The sequence below is a fragment of the Diaphorina citri genome, unplaced genomic scaffold, assembly GCF_000475195.1.
Source record: "Diaphorina citri unplaced genomic scaffold, Diaci psyllid genome assembly version 1.1 scaffold15, whole genome shotgun sequence".
Taxonomy (NCBI): domain Eukaryota; kingdom Metazoa; phylum Arthropoda; class Insecta; order Hemiptera; family Psyllidae; genus Diaphorina; species Diaphorina citri.
This window is the reverse complement of record NW_007377454.1, coordinates 379,520-397,632: the sequence shown is the minus strand read 5'-3', so window position 1 is coordinate 397,632 and position 18,113 is coordinate 379,520. Positions and strand designations below refer to the sequence as shown.

Genomic DNA, 18,113 nt, shown 5'->3' with positions numbered 1-18,113 from the left:
AAATGGGTAAAAATTATAAATAAATGGTCGTTTCCTATGTAAAAAGTTGGAAAAAATCCAAATCTGAGGTCAAAACTCCGAAAAAATAACTCTAAAAGGTCGAAAATTCAATTTTTATTTTCCTTTCTAATGAAAGAGTTCAAATATTCTAAACAAGGTCTTATATATTTCATAGGTATAGTTTAAACATATGTAAACAAAAAAACCTTGTTTAAATATTAAAAAAAGAAAAAAAGCTTTTTTCTTTCCTATTGCTTTTTTCTTGGCTGTAGCGAAAGGGCAAAGTACGTGTGTAACCCACATCCACAACTTTAGGAACACTTGCTTGAAAATCTCACAATGTTTAAAAACTCTGAGAAAAAAAGAAAAAAAAGCCTGCAGGAATTGAATAAAATAGATGTTTACACAAAAGTACCCTGCAGGAATGGAATAAAATAGATGTTTACACAAAAGTAACCTGCAGGAATGGAATAAAATAGATGTTTACACAAAAGTAGTAATCCATGAAGAATTGACGGAGGGGGAAAAAAAGAACGAAAGAAAAATAAACAAAAGAAAGAGATCAAAAGGCGAAAGAAAAATACGAAGACAGAGGGAAACACAAAATGCAAATATTGTTGCTTTTGGAAGCGTCGCAAAGATTGAAAACGAAGATTTGTAGATTTTTTAAGGCGATAATGCCTAATAATAATATTAATGATAATAACAATAGTAGTAAAAACAATAATAGTAATAGTCATCGTATGAATAATAAATGTAGATAATAATAAAAATCTGGTATTGTCTTGACAAAAATTTAATGAATATTTTATAACCAAAAATTATGATAAAATATTTACAGAAACACAACTCAAAAACTCGTTATAAAAAAGCAAAGCAACTTCATTTTAAAAAGCAAAACCATAATAAATTAAAATAAAAAATAAAAAAATCGTTATAAAGAGCAAAGCAAACTCGTTATAAAAAGCAGAGCAAACCCAAGAGAAGAAGAAATTCGATCGATTCCAGGAATATCTTATGGACAGGAAATAAGCGGATAGGTAATTCTGCAATGGGCGGGAAAGTTAAATTCTCAAGTCAGTAAAACCTACTTAGCAAAATACCTTCTTACCTAATTACCTACTTCCTACTTATAGGTACAAAATACATCCGTTTCAGTGAGAAAGTACATTGTACATACCTATCTCAGGATTTTGGAAGGGTGGAAGGATTGATGGGGAATTAAAAGTTTAAGAAATTTAGAGGACGGGGTCATTTAGTAAGAAATATTCGAAAGTTCTACTTTATTGGTGCTTAGCTAGTTTTACACCATTTCTTACTTCTAATGGAATGCAATTAACCGTTATCTTTCTAGATGCTATTTGTTATCGAAGAAGGGAGAGGGAAAGGGGGGAGAGAGAGATAGGGAGAGAGAGAGAGATTGAAATAAATGAGAGAATAGTAAAAGTTAAAATGGGAGGACAGTGAAAAAAAAATAGGTAAATCTCACCTCTCGACAGGTGTAGTGTTTTCTCCAAGGAATTCTGAAGACGAAAATTTTCTTGTCAAGTTAGAACCTATACCTACGTACCTAGGTACCTATTGTCAAATTTTAACACTTGGTGGGCCCATCCCACAATGGGTACTATTTTTACATAAAGCTAAATCAAAATTTTGAAGGTGTACCTTCAAAATCAAGCCCCCCCAAAAATTTAGGCAAGAACCGCCTATGATTTGGCGATTATGGTCGCGGATTTGGCGATTTTGTTCGCGGATTTTGCGCTTATGTTCGCGGATTTGGCAATTATGTTCGCGGATTCGCGTCCCGAATCGACATTTTGGATATTTGGCAAGCCTAGGTATAAGGGACTTACCTTAACTCCTCTTTAGAAAGTACCTACCTACCTATAAGTGTTAGGATTTGGGTTACATATCCATCCTCGTCGCCAGAATCCCAATCATGAGCAACTTTTAGAAGCATTAGAAAAGCACTTTGAGCCTTAAAAAGTACATCGTCATGGCTCAGTTCAATTTTTTTCAATCAATCAAAAACATGATGAGTCATTCCAGAACTTCTATGCGACACTTCGGAGATTAGCCAAGGATTGTGAGTTTGGGGAGCAAGAAGAAAATATCGTGAAGTCGAGAATAATATTAGGACTGAAGGACAGAGAGCTACAACAGAGGTTATTACAAAATGCAGATGACCGGCTTGACGATATAGTTAACCATTGTAAATGTGCAGAGGAGGCTATGAGCAACCAGCAGCAAAGATAAAAAAAACAAAGAAAAAGATGAAGTCTCGAGAATTCTAGGCAAAACCAAAACCTACCCATCAAAGGCCACCTCAACAAAACATAGTCTAAATCGGCATGATTACCTTGACGGTAATATTACTTGTGGTGGCGTGTGCACATTCGTACAATACTTGTCATTCAAAAGAGTTACACATTTCTGTTGGGTTAAATCAAAATCCCGCTTTTAAAAATAATTAGTACCAATTTTCACCACTGTGGTGGCAGCACCTCCTGAGGGCTTTTTGTTTTGATTTGGAATGTTTTGAAAAAAATTTATTTATTTATTTATTTATTAAAAATCCCAGATGGGATAGTTTACAATACAATTCAGTAAAATACAATTAAGTGAATTTGGAGCTTATAATATAACTAAAATTACCTATGTAGTCAAGGTACTGACTACCTAGCTAGATATTACATTTTAATCTTTTTATGATTTCCCCTATATTCATGCTAATGTCCAAGTTGTTGTACATATTATTGAAGTTGGACATTGCGATTTCAAGTGGGGTTGTTAATCTATTTTTGGGGATACTTAAGATTTTTTTACAAGCTATCTGACGTAAAAGTACGTGCTTTTTGCATTTATAGAGGATGATGAGCAATCTAGGTAACTGTTGGGTATCAAAACATACTAGTCTTTTATTAGGTACTAGTATTCGTCATTAGGTAGCCGAGCTAAGAACCTAATTATAACTTGATAACTGTTATTAAAGCTATAAAATCGCTATTTATAAATTAATAACTTCGATCAGTGGCGGACTTTTCGTGAAATACCTAGGGCAGTATATTGCTTAACTAACATTTTATAGAATAGAATACTAACTGGAGGACGTTAAACAAGGAGTATACCAGCCTGACATTTCCTTGCTAAAGAAACAGCAAAGGTTGAGTTAGTTAGCTTAGTTGGTAGTGCGTCTGCCTTGTAAGCGCTAGGCCGCGGGTTCGATTCCCGCCCGGGGTGGATTTTATCCTGATGGGATAATGTTCGTTCTCGGAACGGCTGGCTTTTTCCTATCCTGTCTTCCTTCTCTCTTCGATTTCGGGACGATAAGACCATAGAAGTTACAGTTCCCTCTGTCAAACCTCTTTAAAAAAAAAATTGTTGATGGAAGTATCAAAAATTTGTAAAACTCAATTTAGGCATCTATTGGAGTTTATCTAGGTACTGTATTCTTTTCTTTACTTCAAATTTTGTATTGTTTGCTGTGATTAATAGACGAATATAACGTATGAATGGTGAATGTATGAATTTATTGAAAATTCAAAAAAAAAAAAATAGGTAGGTACCTAGGTATATTTATTAATAAAATTAATATTTAATCAATTTTAGAAGTCCTTATTCAATAATCATGTAGATGTAGGCATTGCTATTTTGTCCACAAATACAAAAGCACATTATCCTCAGCTGTTTTGAGGCTCTTCTAATACTAATACCTACGTACTTACCTACCTACATGTGAGAACACAATATTGAAAATAAGCTTTTGGTGAAAGACACTCATATTACACAAGTAATTATTATATAGATACCTACCTACGTATGAGTACATATATTACTAGGTATGTAGGTACATACTACGTAGTACGTAGATTTTCCTGCTTCCATCCTGGTATTTCTGGGGCCCTGGAGAGGAATGCCAGAGGATATTATTATACAAGGGTAGAAAAATATAAAATCCCTTGAGTCAAGATTTTTTTTTACGTACCTTCCCTATGTACACTGTACAGAGATACACACCTATGTATGTTGGAAATTAAAACCGGGTATTAATTCCTGAGCCCTCAGACAACACAGTAGGTACTAGGTAGGTATGTAGGTAGACAGAACATTATTCACGTAAACTGGTAGACCGTAGGAGGTCTGAAGAATGGGTAGAACATCCACGAAAATACCTACTAAGTACGTTTAGCATTAAATTTTCTGCTGTTTTGAGAAAAAAAAAAAAACCATCAGAAATTTGGTAATGTAGATAATGTTCTAATGTAGGTAGGTACGAATCTACATAGTTTTTCAAGCATTCAGCTTTTTCTTTTCTTTTTCTTTTTTGTCAGCATAATATTTCGAATTAACATCAAAGAGAGAGAGAGAGAGGGAGAGAGAGACCTGTCCAGAGATTAGACAAATACAATGGACGAAAATGCCATAAAAAGCAGGACAATCAAATTGGAATATAAAAATAGAATGGAAAATAAAGAAATAGATGGAACTACAGAAAGAAAAAAACATAAAATCTGTGAGAGATTAGAAAAGAAATAAGCTAACTACAAAATTAACTCACACGTCGTGATACAATGGGCTTCTGTCGATATGTTTCAATCGTTTCCCTCTGTTAGTCAATAACTATGATATTTCCATATTGATATGTCACGACTTTTTCCAGCTTTATGAACAGAATTTTTCCTTGACATACTATTGTATGTATTATTTTGTTCCCTACAAGTGGGATATTGTACGTATCACTTGATTAGTACGCTGCAACCTGCTGTTGTTTATGTTATGTCTGTCTATTGTTTATGTTTGGGTTACATAATACATAATTATTATGTAATGTTATTTACATTTGTATTGCGTGTTTCATAGTGTTTGTTACAGTTAAAAAGGGGAACTTTTTAATTGTCATATACAATGTTATTTTTTCCGTCCTTGTGCTTGAATTTCTGAGCCTCGTGAGGGCCATTGATCAAACTAGACTTCCACGCCGGAAGTCCCGGGTTCGATTCCTGGCATGGTATACCCACATAAATTGTGAAGAAGCTCTCTGCTTTACAACAAATAATTCATGTTTTGATTTGATATTAAAAAATAAATGCAAAATCTCCAAGTTAAAACTTGAAACCTACTCCGTTCGTTCAAATATCTGGCGTTCTAATCAGCAAAAAATTTCTATTTTTTCAGCATCACTCAATCTAATGCGAGACTTAGACGCTCTGAGAAACCGAGCAGAATATTTTGAGCGGCAAGATCGACAAATCAACGCCCTGTCTGGAGACGGCTTTGGAATCTCCAAAAAGTTCGAACCATTAGATCCTCTCAAGTAAGTTTGTCGAGAAGTGCTTCTCACAATGAAGCGTCAAAAGTGAGTGAGTTATAAAAAGAACGACTCTTTTCAGTGAACTACTCAGTCAATGACTCAGATCCTAGAACATTTGTACCTAACTCTTCACCTCTCCATAGTTTCAGTAGGGAGTTAGGATCTAAAACTACTCAGTCAATGACTCAGATCCTAGAACATTTGTACCTAACTCTTCACCTCTCCATAGTTTCAGTAGGGAGTTAGGATCTAACTCATGAACTGAGTAGTAAACTGAAAAGAGTTGTTCTTTTTTATGACTCACTCTTTACATAATTATCTCTAATCAAATCCTCGATGATTGATTTATGGGGTGCTTTTCAGGAGCTTTAGGATTTTATTTTATTTATTTTATTTTTTTATATTATAGGTAGGTACATATTTTTACTTTAGAAATCCCAAATTTTGAGAAAAACAAGGCTCTTGATTTACATACAAGACATTTACAAGCTCTAAAGTGTTGAAAATTGAGAGATAAAGGGAACATTTAACCATAATATTTCATGAATTCCTACTCCTACTGTCAGGACTTCGAAATCCCTGGTTGAACATGAATTTCTCCATTTCTTATCACTTATCACTGAAAACAATGTCTCACTGAAAAGACTTTAGGAAAATTCTGGGTAAGGCTATTTTTTATCTTTCTTTTTCTTTTTACCTTTCTTCTTTAGTTGTTCTTTTTCTTCTCCTGCTCTTCCTTCTCCTCCTTCTTCTTGTTCTTCTTCTACTCCTTCTCTCCCTCCTCCTTCTTCTCCTTCTTCCTTTTTTTTTCTTCTATTTACCTTTTTTATACATTCTTATAGGTACTTGTACATAATTAGGTACTCGTATTAATCTGAGGAGAAAGGAGCAGGGTATCTATGAAGGAGGACAATTTTCTAGCCTAAGACAAAAGGAGGGAGAGTGTAAAAGAGAGAGAGAGAGAGGGCGAAAGTAAGAGAGAGAGGGAAGGAGAAAGTAAGAGAGAGAGAGAGGGTAGGACGTTTTAGGGTTACCCTCTGACACTCTGATGGCATGTCTGCATTCTAATTTTCACCTCCAGTGAATTTCACACGGTAACGAGTTGAAACACTGACTTTTTTGGAGATTTCCCCCCTTTTTTCTCTCCCTCTCTCTTTCTCCCTCTCCTCTTTTTCTTTCTCTCTCTCTCTCTCTCTCTCTCTCTCTCTCTCCTTTCCTTCCTCTCTCTCCCTCCTTCTCTCTGAAGAGAGACACGTTAAAGGACATTTTCTTATTTTGTGACTTTTCACTCCGCTGACAGTTTTTAAAATTAGCTATTCAAAAGGTTTAGTCCTATTATGTCTCTAGCTTTCTCGTTCCCTTCCTTTCTCTTTCTCTCTCTCTCTTTCTTTCTCTCTATCTCTCTCTCTCCCTCCCTCATCTGTTTCCATTGGTGTTGGGAGAATTTTACGAAAGCTCGTATTATCTTAATAAATAATGGAGGATAGGTATTAACTGATTTTTACTTTTGCAAGCAACTTGCAACTGATTTTTAACATTCCTTATTAGGAAAGTTGTTTTACAGAGGACCCAAGCAGGGTTGGGCACTTCTTGCATTAAAAGCCTTGAATTATGAGTATCGTTGTGCTTATGTACATGTACACTGTGAAATTAGTACCTACAGGTAGTCTCAGGTTCGAGCTATTTCCAAGTCTAATTTCCTACGTTTATAATATTTATGATTTTTTGACCCTTTCCTTGGAGCTTTTTTCCTGTGCGAAAAAAAAGGAATTTATTCTAATATATTCATGATTTGGGCTGAGGAAACTTTCTGACTCGCTGAATAATTTCGTAGCGTTTTCAAGTGAAATTACCTGCACACACTGTAGCTGTGCCTCTGGTACTTCTTCGTGCCCTTTGGCCATGTATACCTATTTGGAATTTAGACCAAAAAGGGAAGTCATATTTTAGGATAGGAAAACTGGTGAAAACACTGAAGAGTTCAATTCTGATTATTATTTTACGTACATACATTGAAGTCCCATTTGAAAATTGATACGAATGAAAACGTCAAGTAGCTAGTAGGTACGTGCTCAATTATTTATAAAAAGAGTTTCCCCAACTCAACGGGTCAAAAGGTCCTTATTTTGCGTTTTTCCTTTTGGATAGGTGCAGGCTATTCACTGTGAAATGATATTCACTTTGAAGTAGTGAATACTCACTTTGTAGTGATGATATTCACTTTGAACGTCACTTATTGGATATTCATAGAAAAGATAACGGTCTTTTGGTCTGTAATAAAAGGGGCTTAAATTCGTCACATATGAATCTCTCTCTCTCTCTCTCTCTCTCTCTCTCTCTCTCTCTCTCTCTCTCTCTCTCTCTCTCTCTCTTTTTCTCTCTCTCTTTCTCTTTCTCTCTTTCTTTCTCTCTCTCTCTTTCTCTCTCTCTTTCTATCTCTCTCTCCCTCCCTCATCTATTTCCATTGGTGTTGGGAGAATTTTACGAAAGCTCGTATTATCTTAATAAATTTAATAATGGAGATAGGTATTAACTGATTTTTACTTTTGCAAGCAACTTGCAACTGATTTTTTACATTCCTTATTAGGAAAGTTGTTTTACAGAGGACCTAAGCAGGGTTGGGCACTTCTTGCATTAAAAGCCTTGAATTATGAGTAGGTATCGTTGTGCTTATGTAGACTGTGAAATTAGTACCTACAGGTGGTCTCAGGTTCGAGCTATTTCCTACGTTTATAATATTTATGATTTTTTGACCCTTTCCTTGGAGCTTTTTTCCTATGCGGAAAAAAAAGGAATTTATTCTAATAAATTCATGATTTGGGCTGAGGAAACTTTCTGACTCGCTGAATAATTTCGTAGCATTTTCAAGTGAAATTACCTGCACACACTGTAGCTGTGCCTCTGGTACTTCTTCGTGCCCTTTGGCCAATTGGCCATGTATTTGGAATTTGTGATCGATAGTTATTGTGACGTGAACAAAAATAAAAAGAAGCTTTTTGCTGATCACATTACTTTTACTGATCCTGAAGTTGTGTTTTGCTTTCTCTGTTGACGGAACCCCCGCACATAAAAAAGGGGAATAAAGTTGTGAGTGAAAAGAAATGACGTAAAGCAAATAGTTTTAATACTAATGTCATGATTTGTTTACGGATGCCTCTTCCATGTAAAGAAAATGGAAACGATTAAAACAAATCCCAAAGCATTAAAAACTACAATGAAACTAAAAGATGAGAAGCTACAGTTAAAATGGGCTGTCTGCAATAAAACTAAGATGAGAAGCTACGGTTAAAATGGGCTGTCTGCAATAAAACTAAGATGAGAAGCTACAGTTAAAATTGGCTGTCCGCAAAAAAACTAAGATGAGAAACTACAGTTAAAATGGGCTGTCTGATTCGAAGGACGAGTAAAAGATACAGGCTTGTAAATATCGATAAAAAGGAATGAACTTGGGTACCTACCTGTCTACAAAGTTTCTAAATGAGTAACATAATAATTTCATTAACATAATAATTCATGATACCTACCTAAAGGACATGCAACAAGCTCAGAAAAAAAACGACATACAAAAGGATTAGTACCTGCCCCGGGCGGGAATCGAACCCGCGGCCTAGCGCTTACAAGGCAGACGCACTACCAACTAAGCTAACTAGGCTGGCTTATTCTATCTTTGACTAGGTACCTACCCCTACCTACATAAATTTAGCTAGGTATTATTATATTAAATTTTTGACGGGTTGGGTGAAAGAGCTCACAGAGGTGGAAATCCTACAACTGGATAAATAGAGCTTAAAAAGGGAGAAAAAATGCCCAAGTTCCCAAAGTGCATTTATTGGTCATGTCTTGCGGGTTCGATTCCCAGCAGAGAGGTCAAAAAGAGTTACAAAAGATCAACCTTTTAACATGTTTCAATTGTGTCACGAAATTTACGACACTGGATATACTTCGAGGATTGGAATTTGGACCAAAAAGGGAAGTCATATTTTAGGATAGGAAAACTGGTGAAAACACTGAAGAGTTCAATTCTGATTATTATTTTACGTACATACATTGAAGTCCCATTTGAAAATTGATACGAATGAAAACGTCAAGTAGGTAGTAGGTACGTGCTCAATTATTTATAAAAAGAGTTTCCTCAACTCAACGGGTCAAAAGGTCCTTATTTTGCGTTTTTCCTTTTGGATAGGTGCAGGCTATTCACTGTGAAATGATATTCACTTTGAAGTAGTGAATACTCACTTTGTAGTGATGATATTCACTTTGAACGTCACTTATTGGATATTCATAGAAAAGATAACGGTCTTTTGGTCTGTAATAAAAGGGGCTTAAATTCGTCACATATGAATTTCTCTCTCTCTCTCTCTCTCTCTCTCTCTCTCTCTCTCTCTCTCTCTCCTGTTCCTGTAATTTTGTTTCGGTAGGCTTTAATTAGATAGATATTATGATAATTATGATCGAACGGGAAATAACAAGCTTGACTGACTGTACTCAAGCCAATAATATCCCCTCATCTATATTCCCCCGTACTATATCTGTTACCACGTGACTTAATTCAAAAAACTATGTCAAAGTTTTGCATTTCATAAAATGATATGTCTCTCTGAAATTTTCCAGGCAAAAAGAGCTTATTAATATACGGGGTCGGACAGAAAAGTGAGGGAGAACTTTCTCTTCTATGTTTTTCACTGAGCCCCAGTCTAATTGTACATCGCTTGTTTACCCTGATATAAAAATATCTACTCATCAGTTAATTGAAAAAGAAACTTTTATTATTTGATTAATATTCGTTTTCAGAATCACAAAATTTCCTTCCGTAGATACCTACGAAAAACAAAATAATAATAATTTTACGAAAAATTTGAAGTAGCTTTGTCACCTGGTATGTTGCTTAAAGTGTCACAAACTATTAGGAAAGCTTTCACAATTTCACATCTTACGAGAATGTAATTCAATTAACACGAATTAATAAAAGGAAGCATCAGATCTTGTGACTTAAAATCAACATTTTCAAGTTTACATTCTGCTTTCTTGTTCCTTTACTTTGACTGAGAAAGATATATAAGGATAATACATAATTACTCGTATACTTAACTAATACAAGTATAAGTACAGAATATTTCATATTTTAAATATGGCTTTTCAAAAATGTTTTAAAAGGATTTGAGCGAGGTACAACGGTTAAAAGGATTTTGAGATGTAACTCAATTTGATGGTCTTTCTTTAGTAAATAATTTTTAAGAAATAAAAAGCTCATTTCTGAAAAAGAAATTATTTATAGAATTCTGGCAACATTACAACAATAGAAATTATCTTATTTCAAAGTCATTACCTGATACACTTTTAGTAACTAGGTATTTTGCTTCTTCTAATCTGATTTAGAAAAAGAAAAATTCCGTTGGTCCTCATTTTTCCTGCTCTATGACTTTGAAACATCACCCAAGTAAGCGCAACTGATCTATTGTGGAGATGAGACAGTAAAGTTTATATCTAACTTATAGTAAAGACTCAATCATCAAGTTACGTTACTGTCTATTTTGTGATGGTGATAGGAATAGGCATGCAGAGTTACCTACCAACTTATGTAGGGTATAGGCACGAGTTCAAAATAAGGTTCAAATTTCATTTAAATTGAATATCGGTTAATTTTTGATTCGTGTAGACTTTGCCTATAGGCTTATCAAGACGCAGACAGACTATTGATTTGACCGCATGGCAGCCTCACGTAATAAGAAAGTTTGAGAAAGAGAGACAATCAGGCTGCCCTTCTGGAATTGAAAATATAATGACATGAGGAGAAGAAGAAGAAGAAGAAGAAGGAGAAGAAGAAGAAGAAGAAGAAGAAGAAGAAGAAGAAGAAGAAGAAGAAAACATGCGTTCAGTCTATTGGAAATTGAAATCAAATGGACAAGAATTTGGATTGAAAATTCAGTAGTATCAGTAGCCAATGTAACCATACTGCCTAGCCATAGGAAGTCTGTACCTACATGTATAATGAAAGGATGTCTTTCTTTTAGTAGATTAGGTAGATAAATAGATCTATATATATATATTATTTGGGTCAGTGACATTAGGTACCTACCCTATTATTTATGTAGACATACATAAGATAGGGAAACGGGACCATTCAAAAGGGAGAAACAAATTTGGGGATTTATTTTTATGACTGCCTTACTTTCCACAATGTATATGCAATGTGCAATACATTCATGAATTTATTTTTCTAAGCTAAATTTGGATGTCGGAAGTTTTTTACTCACACTATTTTCTTTACCTTTTTTTAGCAATCCGGTATGAAATGCGTATTATACTCACAATTAAATAACTAATCCCTTTCTCTCTCTTTTCCTTCATCTTTTACTTGCTCCCTCTCCCTTTCTCTCTCTCTCATACCTATCATGAGGCTTCAGTTTGAAATTTGACAGCAAATCCCTCATACCCTTCTCTAAAGTCCTCAATAGATAATATAGGTAGGTAGCCCTATAACCTAATTTATGAAAATGAAGACCCCTCGGGAAAAAAGATGGGAGTCCAATTTTCAAAAAAATAGGTGTGGTCCAGAAATATTTTGACAGTAATTTATGTCTGGGTCATGTTTTCTGTTCATTTCATCCCCTTTTGAAAGGCGGAAGAATTGGCCTTATCATGGGACATCAGGAAGACCTTGGAAAAAAAGAAATGATTTTATTTAAAATTTTGGACATCTGCAAAGATATACCTACCTACTTCAGAAGAGTTACCTACTGTTTCCGTTTCACCTGTGATGCGGTAAAATTCTCATTAATATTGAGCTTACTTTCTCAAATTATATTGAGGACAAAATTCCATGCCCTCCTGTTTATCAGGCGAGTGTCTTGACCACTACGTCACCGAGGCAGGTCTAAATATTACTAAGGAACTTTAATTTTGGTAGGTAAGCATAAATATTGTGCTTGTCGTAACCTCTGCAGCTAAATTTTATGACTTGACTTAGACTCGAACCATCAACCTTCAGATACGGAGTCCAACACATCAACGACTATGGGAATGTCCATGCGACTAATTCTCATGGAAAGGGTTTTGCTTTATGAAACAGATATCAATCGGAAGCCATACTTCAGAAATTGATATCCCAACTAGGAAAATTCTAAAGAGGAAATGTAAAAAATAGTAATAATAATGCAAGAACAGATGATTATGGGTCACTAAAATAAACCCACCTACAACCTATACTTACTTAAAAAATCTAGCTATTAAAAAAATACAGTTGGTATAAAACCACAATCCCACAACTCAGGAGCTTTTCATTTCAGATTTTTTCCCTATGTTTTCTATCTCTATTAGGTAGTTCTTTGATGTAAAGGGTTTTAATTATAACAGCACTAATGTTTCGTGTTTTCTCTGAGGGGTGTGGTCCAGAAATATTTTGACAGTAATTTATGTCTGGGTCATGTTTTCTGTTCATTTCATCCCCTTTTGAAAGGCGGAAGAATTGACCTTATCATGGGACATCAGGAAGACCTTGGAAAAAAGAAATGATTTTGTTCGAAATTTTGGACATCTGCAAAGATATACCTACCTACTTCAGAAGAGTTACCTACTGTTTCCGTTTCACCTGTGATGCGGTAAAATTCTCATTCATATTGAGCTAAAATTCTCAAATTATATTGAGGACAAAATTCCATGCCCTCCTGTTTATCAGGCGAGAGTCTTGACCACTATGTCACCGAGGCAGGTCTAAATATTACTAAGGAACTTTAATTTTGGTAAGCATAAATTGTGCCTGTCGTAACCTCTGCAGCTAAATTTTATGACTTGACTTAGACACGAACCATCAACCTTCAGATACGAAGTCCAACACATCAACGACTATGATTGGTGACAGGTATAAACTTTTAAGGTAAACATATTTCTGTTTGGCTAAATTGTTGGTCCTGGGGCATTAAATAATCATAACATCCTATGCATGATACTCGGTAGTGTTTACCTTCGTTTTTACCTATGTTTGCCACTTGCACAGTCATCATGTAAGTAAATAGTTATTGTACCTAATTGTCCATTCATGCTTTTATATAATTTCATTTGTTGAATGGTTTGAGGGACGTATCTACATATTTAATATAGTTGACAGTTTTCATTGCACACAGTCTATTGTTTTTATTCACCAAGCTCTCTCTCTCTCTCTCTCTCTCTCTCTCTCTCTCTCTCTCTCTCTCTCTGCCACTTTCATTCTCTAAAAACACACAATACATTTCCATTTTGTTCTTTCCCATGTTTGTCATGTTAAGATATTTGCATTTTTTTTTTTTTCAATCATTGTTTTCAATCGTTTCCCTCTGTTAGTCTGTTATTTCCATATTGATATGTCACGACTTTTTCCAGCTTTATGAACAGAATTTTCCCTTATGACATACTATTGTATTATTTTGTTCCCTACAAGTGGGATATTGTAGGTATCACTTGATGAGTACGCTGCAACCTGCTGTTGTTTATGTTATGTCTGTCTATTGTTTATGTTTGGGTTACATAATAATAGGTATGTAATGTTATTTACATTTGTATTGCGTGTTTCAGAGTGTTTGTTACAGTTAAAAAGGGGAACTTTTCTAATTGTCATATAACATATACAATGTTATTTTTTCCGTCCTTCTGCTTGAATTTCTGAGCCTCGTGAGGGCCATTGATCACACTAGACTTCCATGCCGGAGGTCCCGGTCCCGGGTTCGATTCCTGACATGGTATACCCACAGAAATTGTAAAGAAGCTCTCTGCTTTACAACAAATAATTCATGTTTTGATTTTATATTAAAAAATAAATGCAAAATCTCCAAGTTAACTGTATTGTTTTGTACAAAGCTTATGGTACCTGAGATCAATAAATGTGATTTCTCACATTGATTACTCCAAGTTAAAACTTGAAACCTACTCCGTTCGTTCAAATATCTAGCGTTCTAATCAGCAAAAATTTCTATTTTTTCAGCATCACTCAATCTAATGCGAGATTTGGACGCTCTGAGAAACCGAGCAGAATATTTTGAGCGACAAGATCGACTCTCTCTCTCTCTCTCTCTCTCTCTCTCTCTCTCTCTCTCTCTCTCTCTCTCTCTCTCTCTCTCTCTCTCTCTCAGAAAAATGGGAAAATGTAAAATCCACAAAACAAAGTAGAAAAAACCTTGGGCCATTCTTAGGCCAAGCTGATTAGGTATATTGAGTAGGTATAGTAATTTAATAATGTAGGAAATCCACAAAACAAAGTAGAAAAAACCTTGGGCCATTCTTAGGCCAAGCTGATTAGGTATATTGAGTAGGTATAGTAATTTAATAATTTACCTACTCGCACAACTCTTTTCTACATGTTGATGTCTGTTGTTTTGGGATTTAATTAATTAAAGATACGAGTATAGTACCTGCCTACCTACCTAGTTAATTTATTTAATTAAAACTTCAGATTCGTGAAAAGATCCTACCGCAGAAGTTTCATACCTATTTCCCCAGTCTGAGTTTTTTTTTTTTTACCTGTGCGAGAAACAATCTATAAAATTTCTCTCTCTCTCTCTCTCTTCACAAAGTCAAACAAAACCCCTGGGCCATTTTTAGGCCAAACTGAGTACCTATTAAGTATAAAAGTATAATAATGTACTCTATCCTACATTTTGATGTCAGTTGTTAGCATTTAATTAATAATTTATTTAATTAAAACTTCAGATTCGTGAAAAGATCCTACCGCAGAAGTTTCATACCTATTTCCCCAGTCTGAGTTTTTTTTTTTACCTGTGCGAGAAACAATCTATAAAATTTCTCTCTCTCTCTCTCTCTCTCTCTTCACAAAGTCAAACAAAACCCCTGGGCCATTTGGATTGATGAATCAGTTCTTTCTCAAGTTGATTAAAGGTTTAAAATCACTTTAAAACCTAACTTGTGCTTTATTTTAGCGTTAAATACTGAGCTTTATTCGTACTTTTAGTCCGCTAACGCTGGTTTAGAGTACCTATTAAGTATAAAAGTATAATAATGTACTCTATCCTACATTTTGATGTCAGTTGTTAGCATTTAATTAAAGGTAGGTAGGTAGGTATAATACCTAATGAATTTAATTATTTCAGATTCGTAAAAAGGTCCTACCAACATGGCCACAGAAGTTCAACATTTTGTCAGACATAATAATGTACCTACTCATACAGCTCTATCTACATTTTCCCAGTCTATTTTTTTCTTCTTCTTCTTCTTCTTCTTCTTCTTCTTCTTCTTCTTCTTCTTCTTTTGTCTGAGAGAAATAATCAATAAAAGGGTTCCGCGAGATATTTTGGAAAAATCATACACTAGATAAAATGCAGTTTCAAAATGACCATCTTAGACTAGGTATTTCATCTTATACAGCTTTTTTTAGAGGTTTGATAGAGGGAACTGTGGGGGTGGGAGGTGCAATCTTGAAAGTTCAGGGTTCCGCAAAGATGTTCACCTTTTGAAAAGGGTTCCGCAGGCCAAACTAATTAAGAAACACTGCTCTAATACATAGATATTAGGTAAGTTTTGATTTTTCCATTACAACTTTCCAATCCTTTTTGAAGCAGATGAATTTTTTATAAATCGTGCACTTGTATCTCTAAATGTGTAATGTCTTTTGAAAAATAATCAATAAAATTTAATAATATTTTACCCATTAGAGACAAAGACTCTGATTGTTATATTCCCTCTGTAAATAACTCTCAATAAAATAATGATAATTATGGAGTGCACAAAATTCAGATTTTTGGCTCTAAAATGAACGACCCAGAAAATTTTCTCGTGCGTATATCCAGGATTCCCTTATATCCAGGTTCGACTGTATTACGAATTTATGTATAATAAATTTTATATGATTTCTGCTTACAGAGGCGGCACGTTCGGCACATCCAAGCGGAATGGCATGGATGAAATTGATCGCAGCTCGTTTTCCGGTTTCTTCAAGAAGAAGAACTTCGACGAGATCGACCGATCCGGATTCGACAGCTTCGTGAAGCGCAACTTTGACGAAATCGACCGATCTAGTTTCAACAGTTTTGTCAAGAGGAATGTGGGATCAAATTTACCACCCCGTATTGAGTAAATCGATTCGTTAAAATCGAATAAGAAACTGGGGTTTCTTTTCTTTTCTTTTTTAATCCTAAAAAAAGAACGCACAAAAGTAATTTTAAGTTAGGAATATTTTCATCTTTGTTGTTCTTTTCAAATCTGGGACATAAGAAAGCTCTTTGTGTTGTCGTTAGGTAACTTCATGACATTTTATTTTTAGTTTATAGCTCACATTAAAAATTTTAATGTGTCCCTATCTCTAGGTAAAGAATTTGCCCAATCTGTCTTGATCTTTCAAATGTCTCTCTTTTCTCTCGGGTGTAGGGTGAAATCTCGTAGTTTCACAGGATATATTGGTTAAACCTGGTGATTGTAAGTATCTTTTAATTTTAGATTCCTACAAAATAAAAGGAATTCATGAAATAAAAAGTAGCACTTTTGCTTATAAAGAACGCAATTTACAAAACCTTAGATTAAGAACTTAGGTAGGTAGTTTTAAAAATAATAAAAACCAGAAGAAAACAACAGTATTCTAATTCACTTTTTAATGCTGAAAGACTCGAGCTAAATAGGCACCTACATACTTGCATGTATCAATAAATTTATAAAGAACTTTCTAAAATAAAGATAGACATCCCTATTTTCACAGCATAAAAACTTATACGAATATCTATCCCCAAACGCATAGTTTTGGTAACGGCAGTTTGCATTTTATCATTACTCCTAATTTCGTCAGCTGTTAAATAAATGACGGTGGTTAAAGTTTTTTTGTAATGAGAAAACTTTCGTCCGAAAAACGCCATTTTAAAGTGCAACGAATTTCGTCAGACTAAAAGCGATTCATGCTAGATTGTAAATTTTATCTTGAAATAGAAGCATTTTTTATAAAATACCTACTTCTTATTTCAGCAGAGAGAACCTACGGACCCAATGCATATACGAGGTACTTATCAACTTATTTGGTATTGGTAGGTACCTTTTTGATAGAAGACATTGATAATAGAAGACATTGGTAGGTATATATTATATAAACATTGATTTTATAATGTTAGATAAGCAGTACCTGGAATAACCTAGCCTAAATTTTTAATAATTCTACATTTAAGAAAGCAGGTAGGTACCCTACATTTCAAATTCCCAAGGACCTACCTAAAGTCCACGGAAAGACGAGCTCTCAAATTTATTGAATGTCCAGATGACGAAAACCTGAAGACTTGAACCCTTCATATTTTTACGACACTACCTACAGTCTGTTCCTTTATGTCCATAAATAAAGGGTTGACTGCCGTCACTTATGAAGAATATTAATTTATGACCTTAGAATATAGAATAGGTACACCTCATTTATACCTACTGCTATTAGGATAGACTAAAAAGTCCCTTTATTTGTTAATTTTTATTAGGATTTGAATCTCAGTGTATCTTTTAGACATGGAGAGATAAATACTTAATTAAATTGTGTTTTAGGTAGGCAAAAAAAAAAAAATACATTTTAATTACCTAATATTATTTATGCCTAGGTAATTGTTATTATCTATTGATTTTACAAAGTTTTAATAGTTAGTTTTATTGTTATATTCTTTTACAAGCTCTCTCTAAACATAATAAATCTACCTACTTATTTGAAAAACCTACTCATTTAGGAATCTCTAGAATAAGCCAGCCTAGTTAGCTTAGTTGGTAGTGCGTCTGCCTTGTAAGCGCTAGGCCGCGGGTTCGATTCCCGCCCGGGGCAGATCCTGATGGTATAATGTTCGTTCTCGGAACGACTGGCTTT

The 18,113-nt window shown here is 34.6% G+C and overlaps 1 protein-coding gene across 1 annotated transcript in view; it reads left to right on the top strand.

The window, feature by feature from the left end:
• Positions 1–17,136, top strand: part of LOC113466706 (orcokinin peptides type A-like) — a 104,846-nt gene extending 87,710 nt beyond the window's left edge. Inside the window, exons 2-3 of the mRNA XM_026822317.1 lie at positions 5,176–5,314; positions 16,157–17,136. Of these exons, the coding sequence (XP_026678118.1) occupies positions 5,176–5,314; positions 16,157–16,370 (353 nt within the window). The 3' untranslated portion in view covers positions 16,371–17,136. The remainder of the gene's footprint in view (positions 1–5,175; positions 5,315–16,156) is intronic.
• Positions 17,137–18,113: the final 977 nt, after the last annotated feature.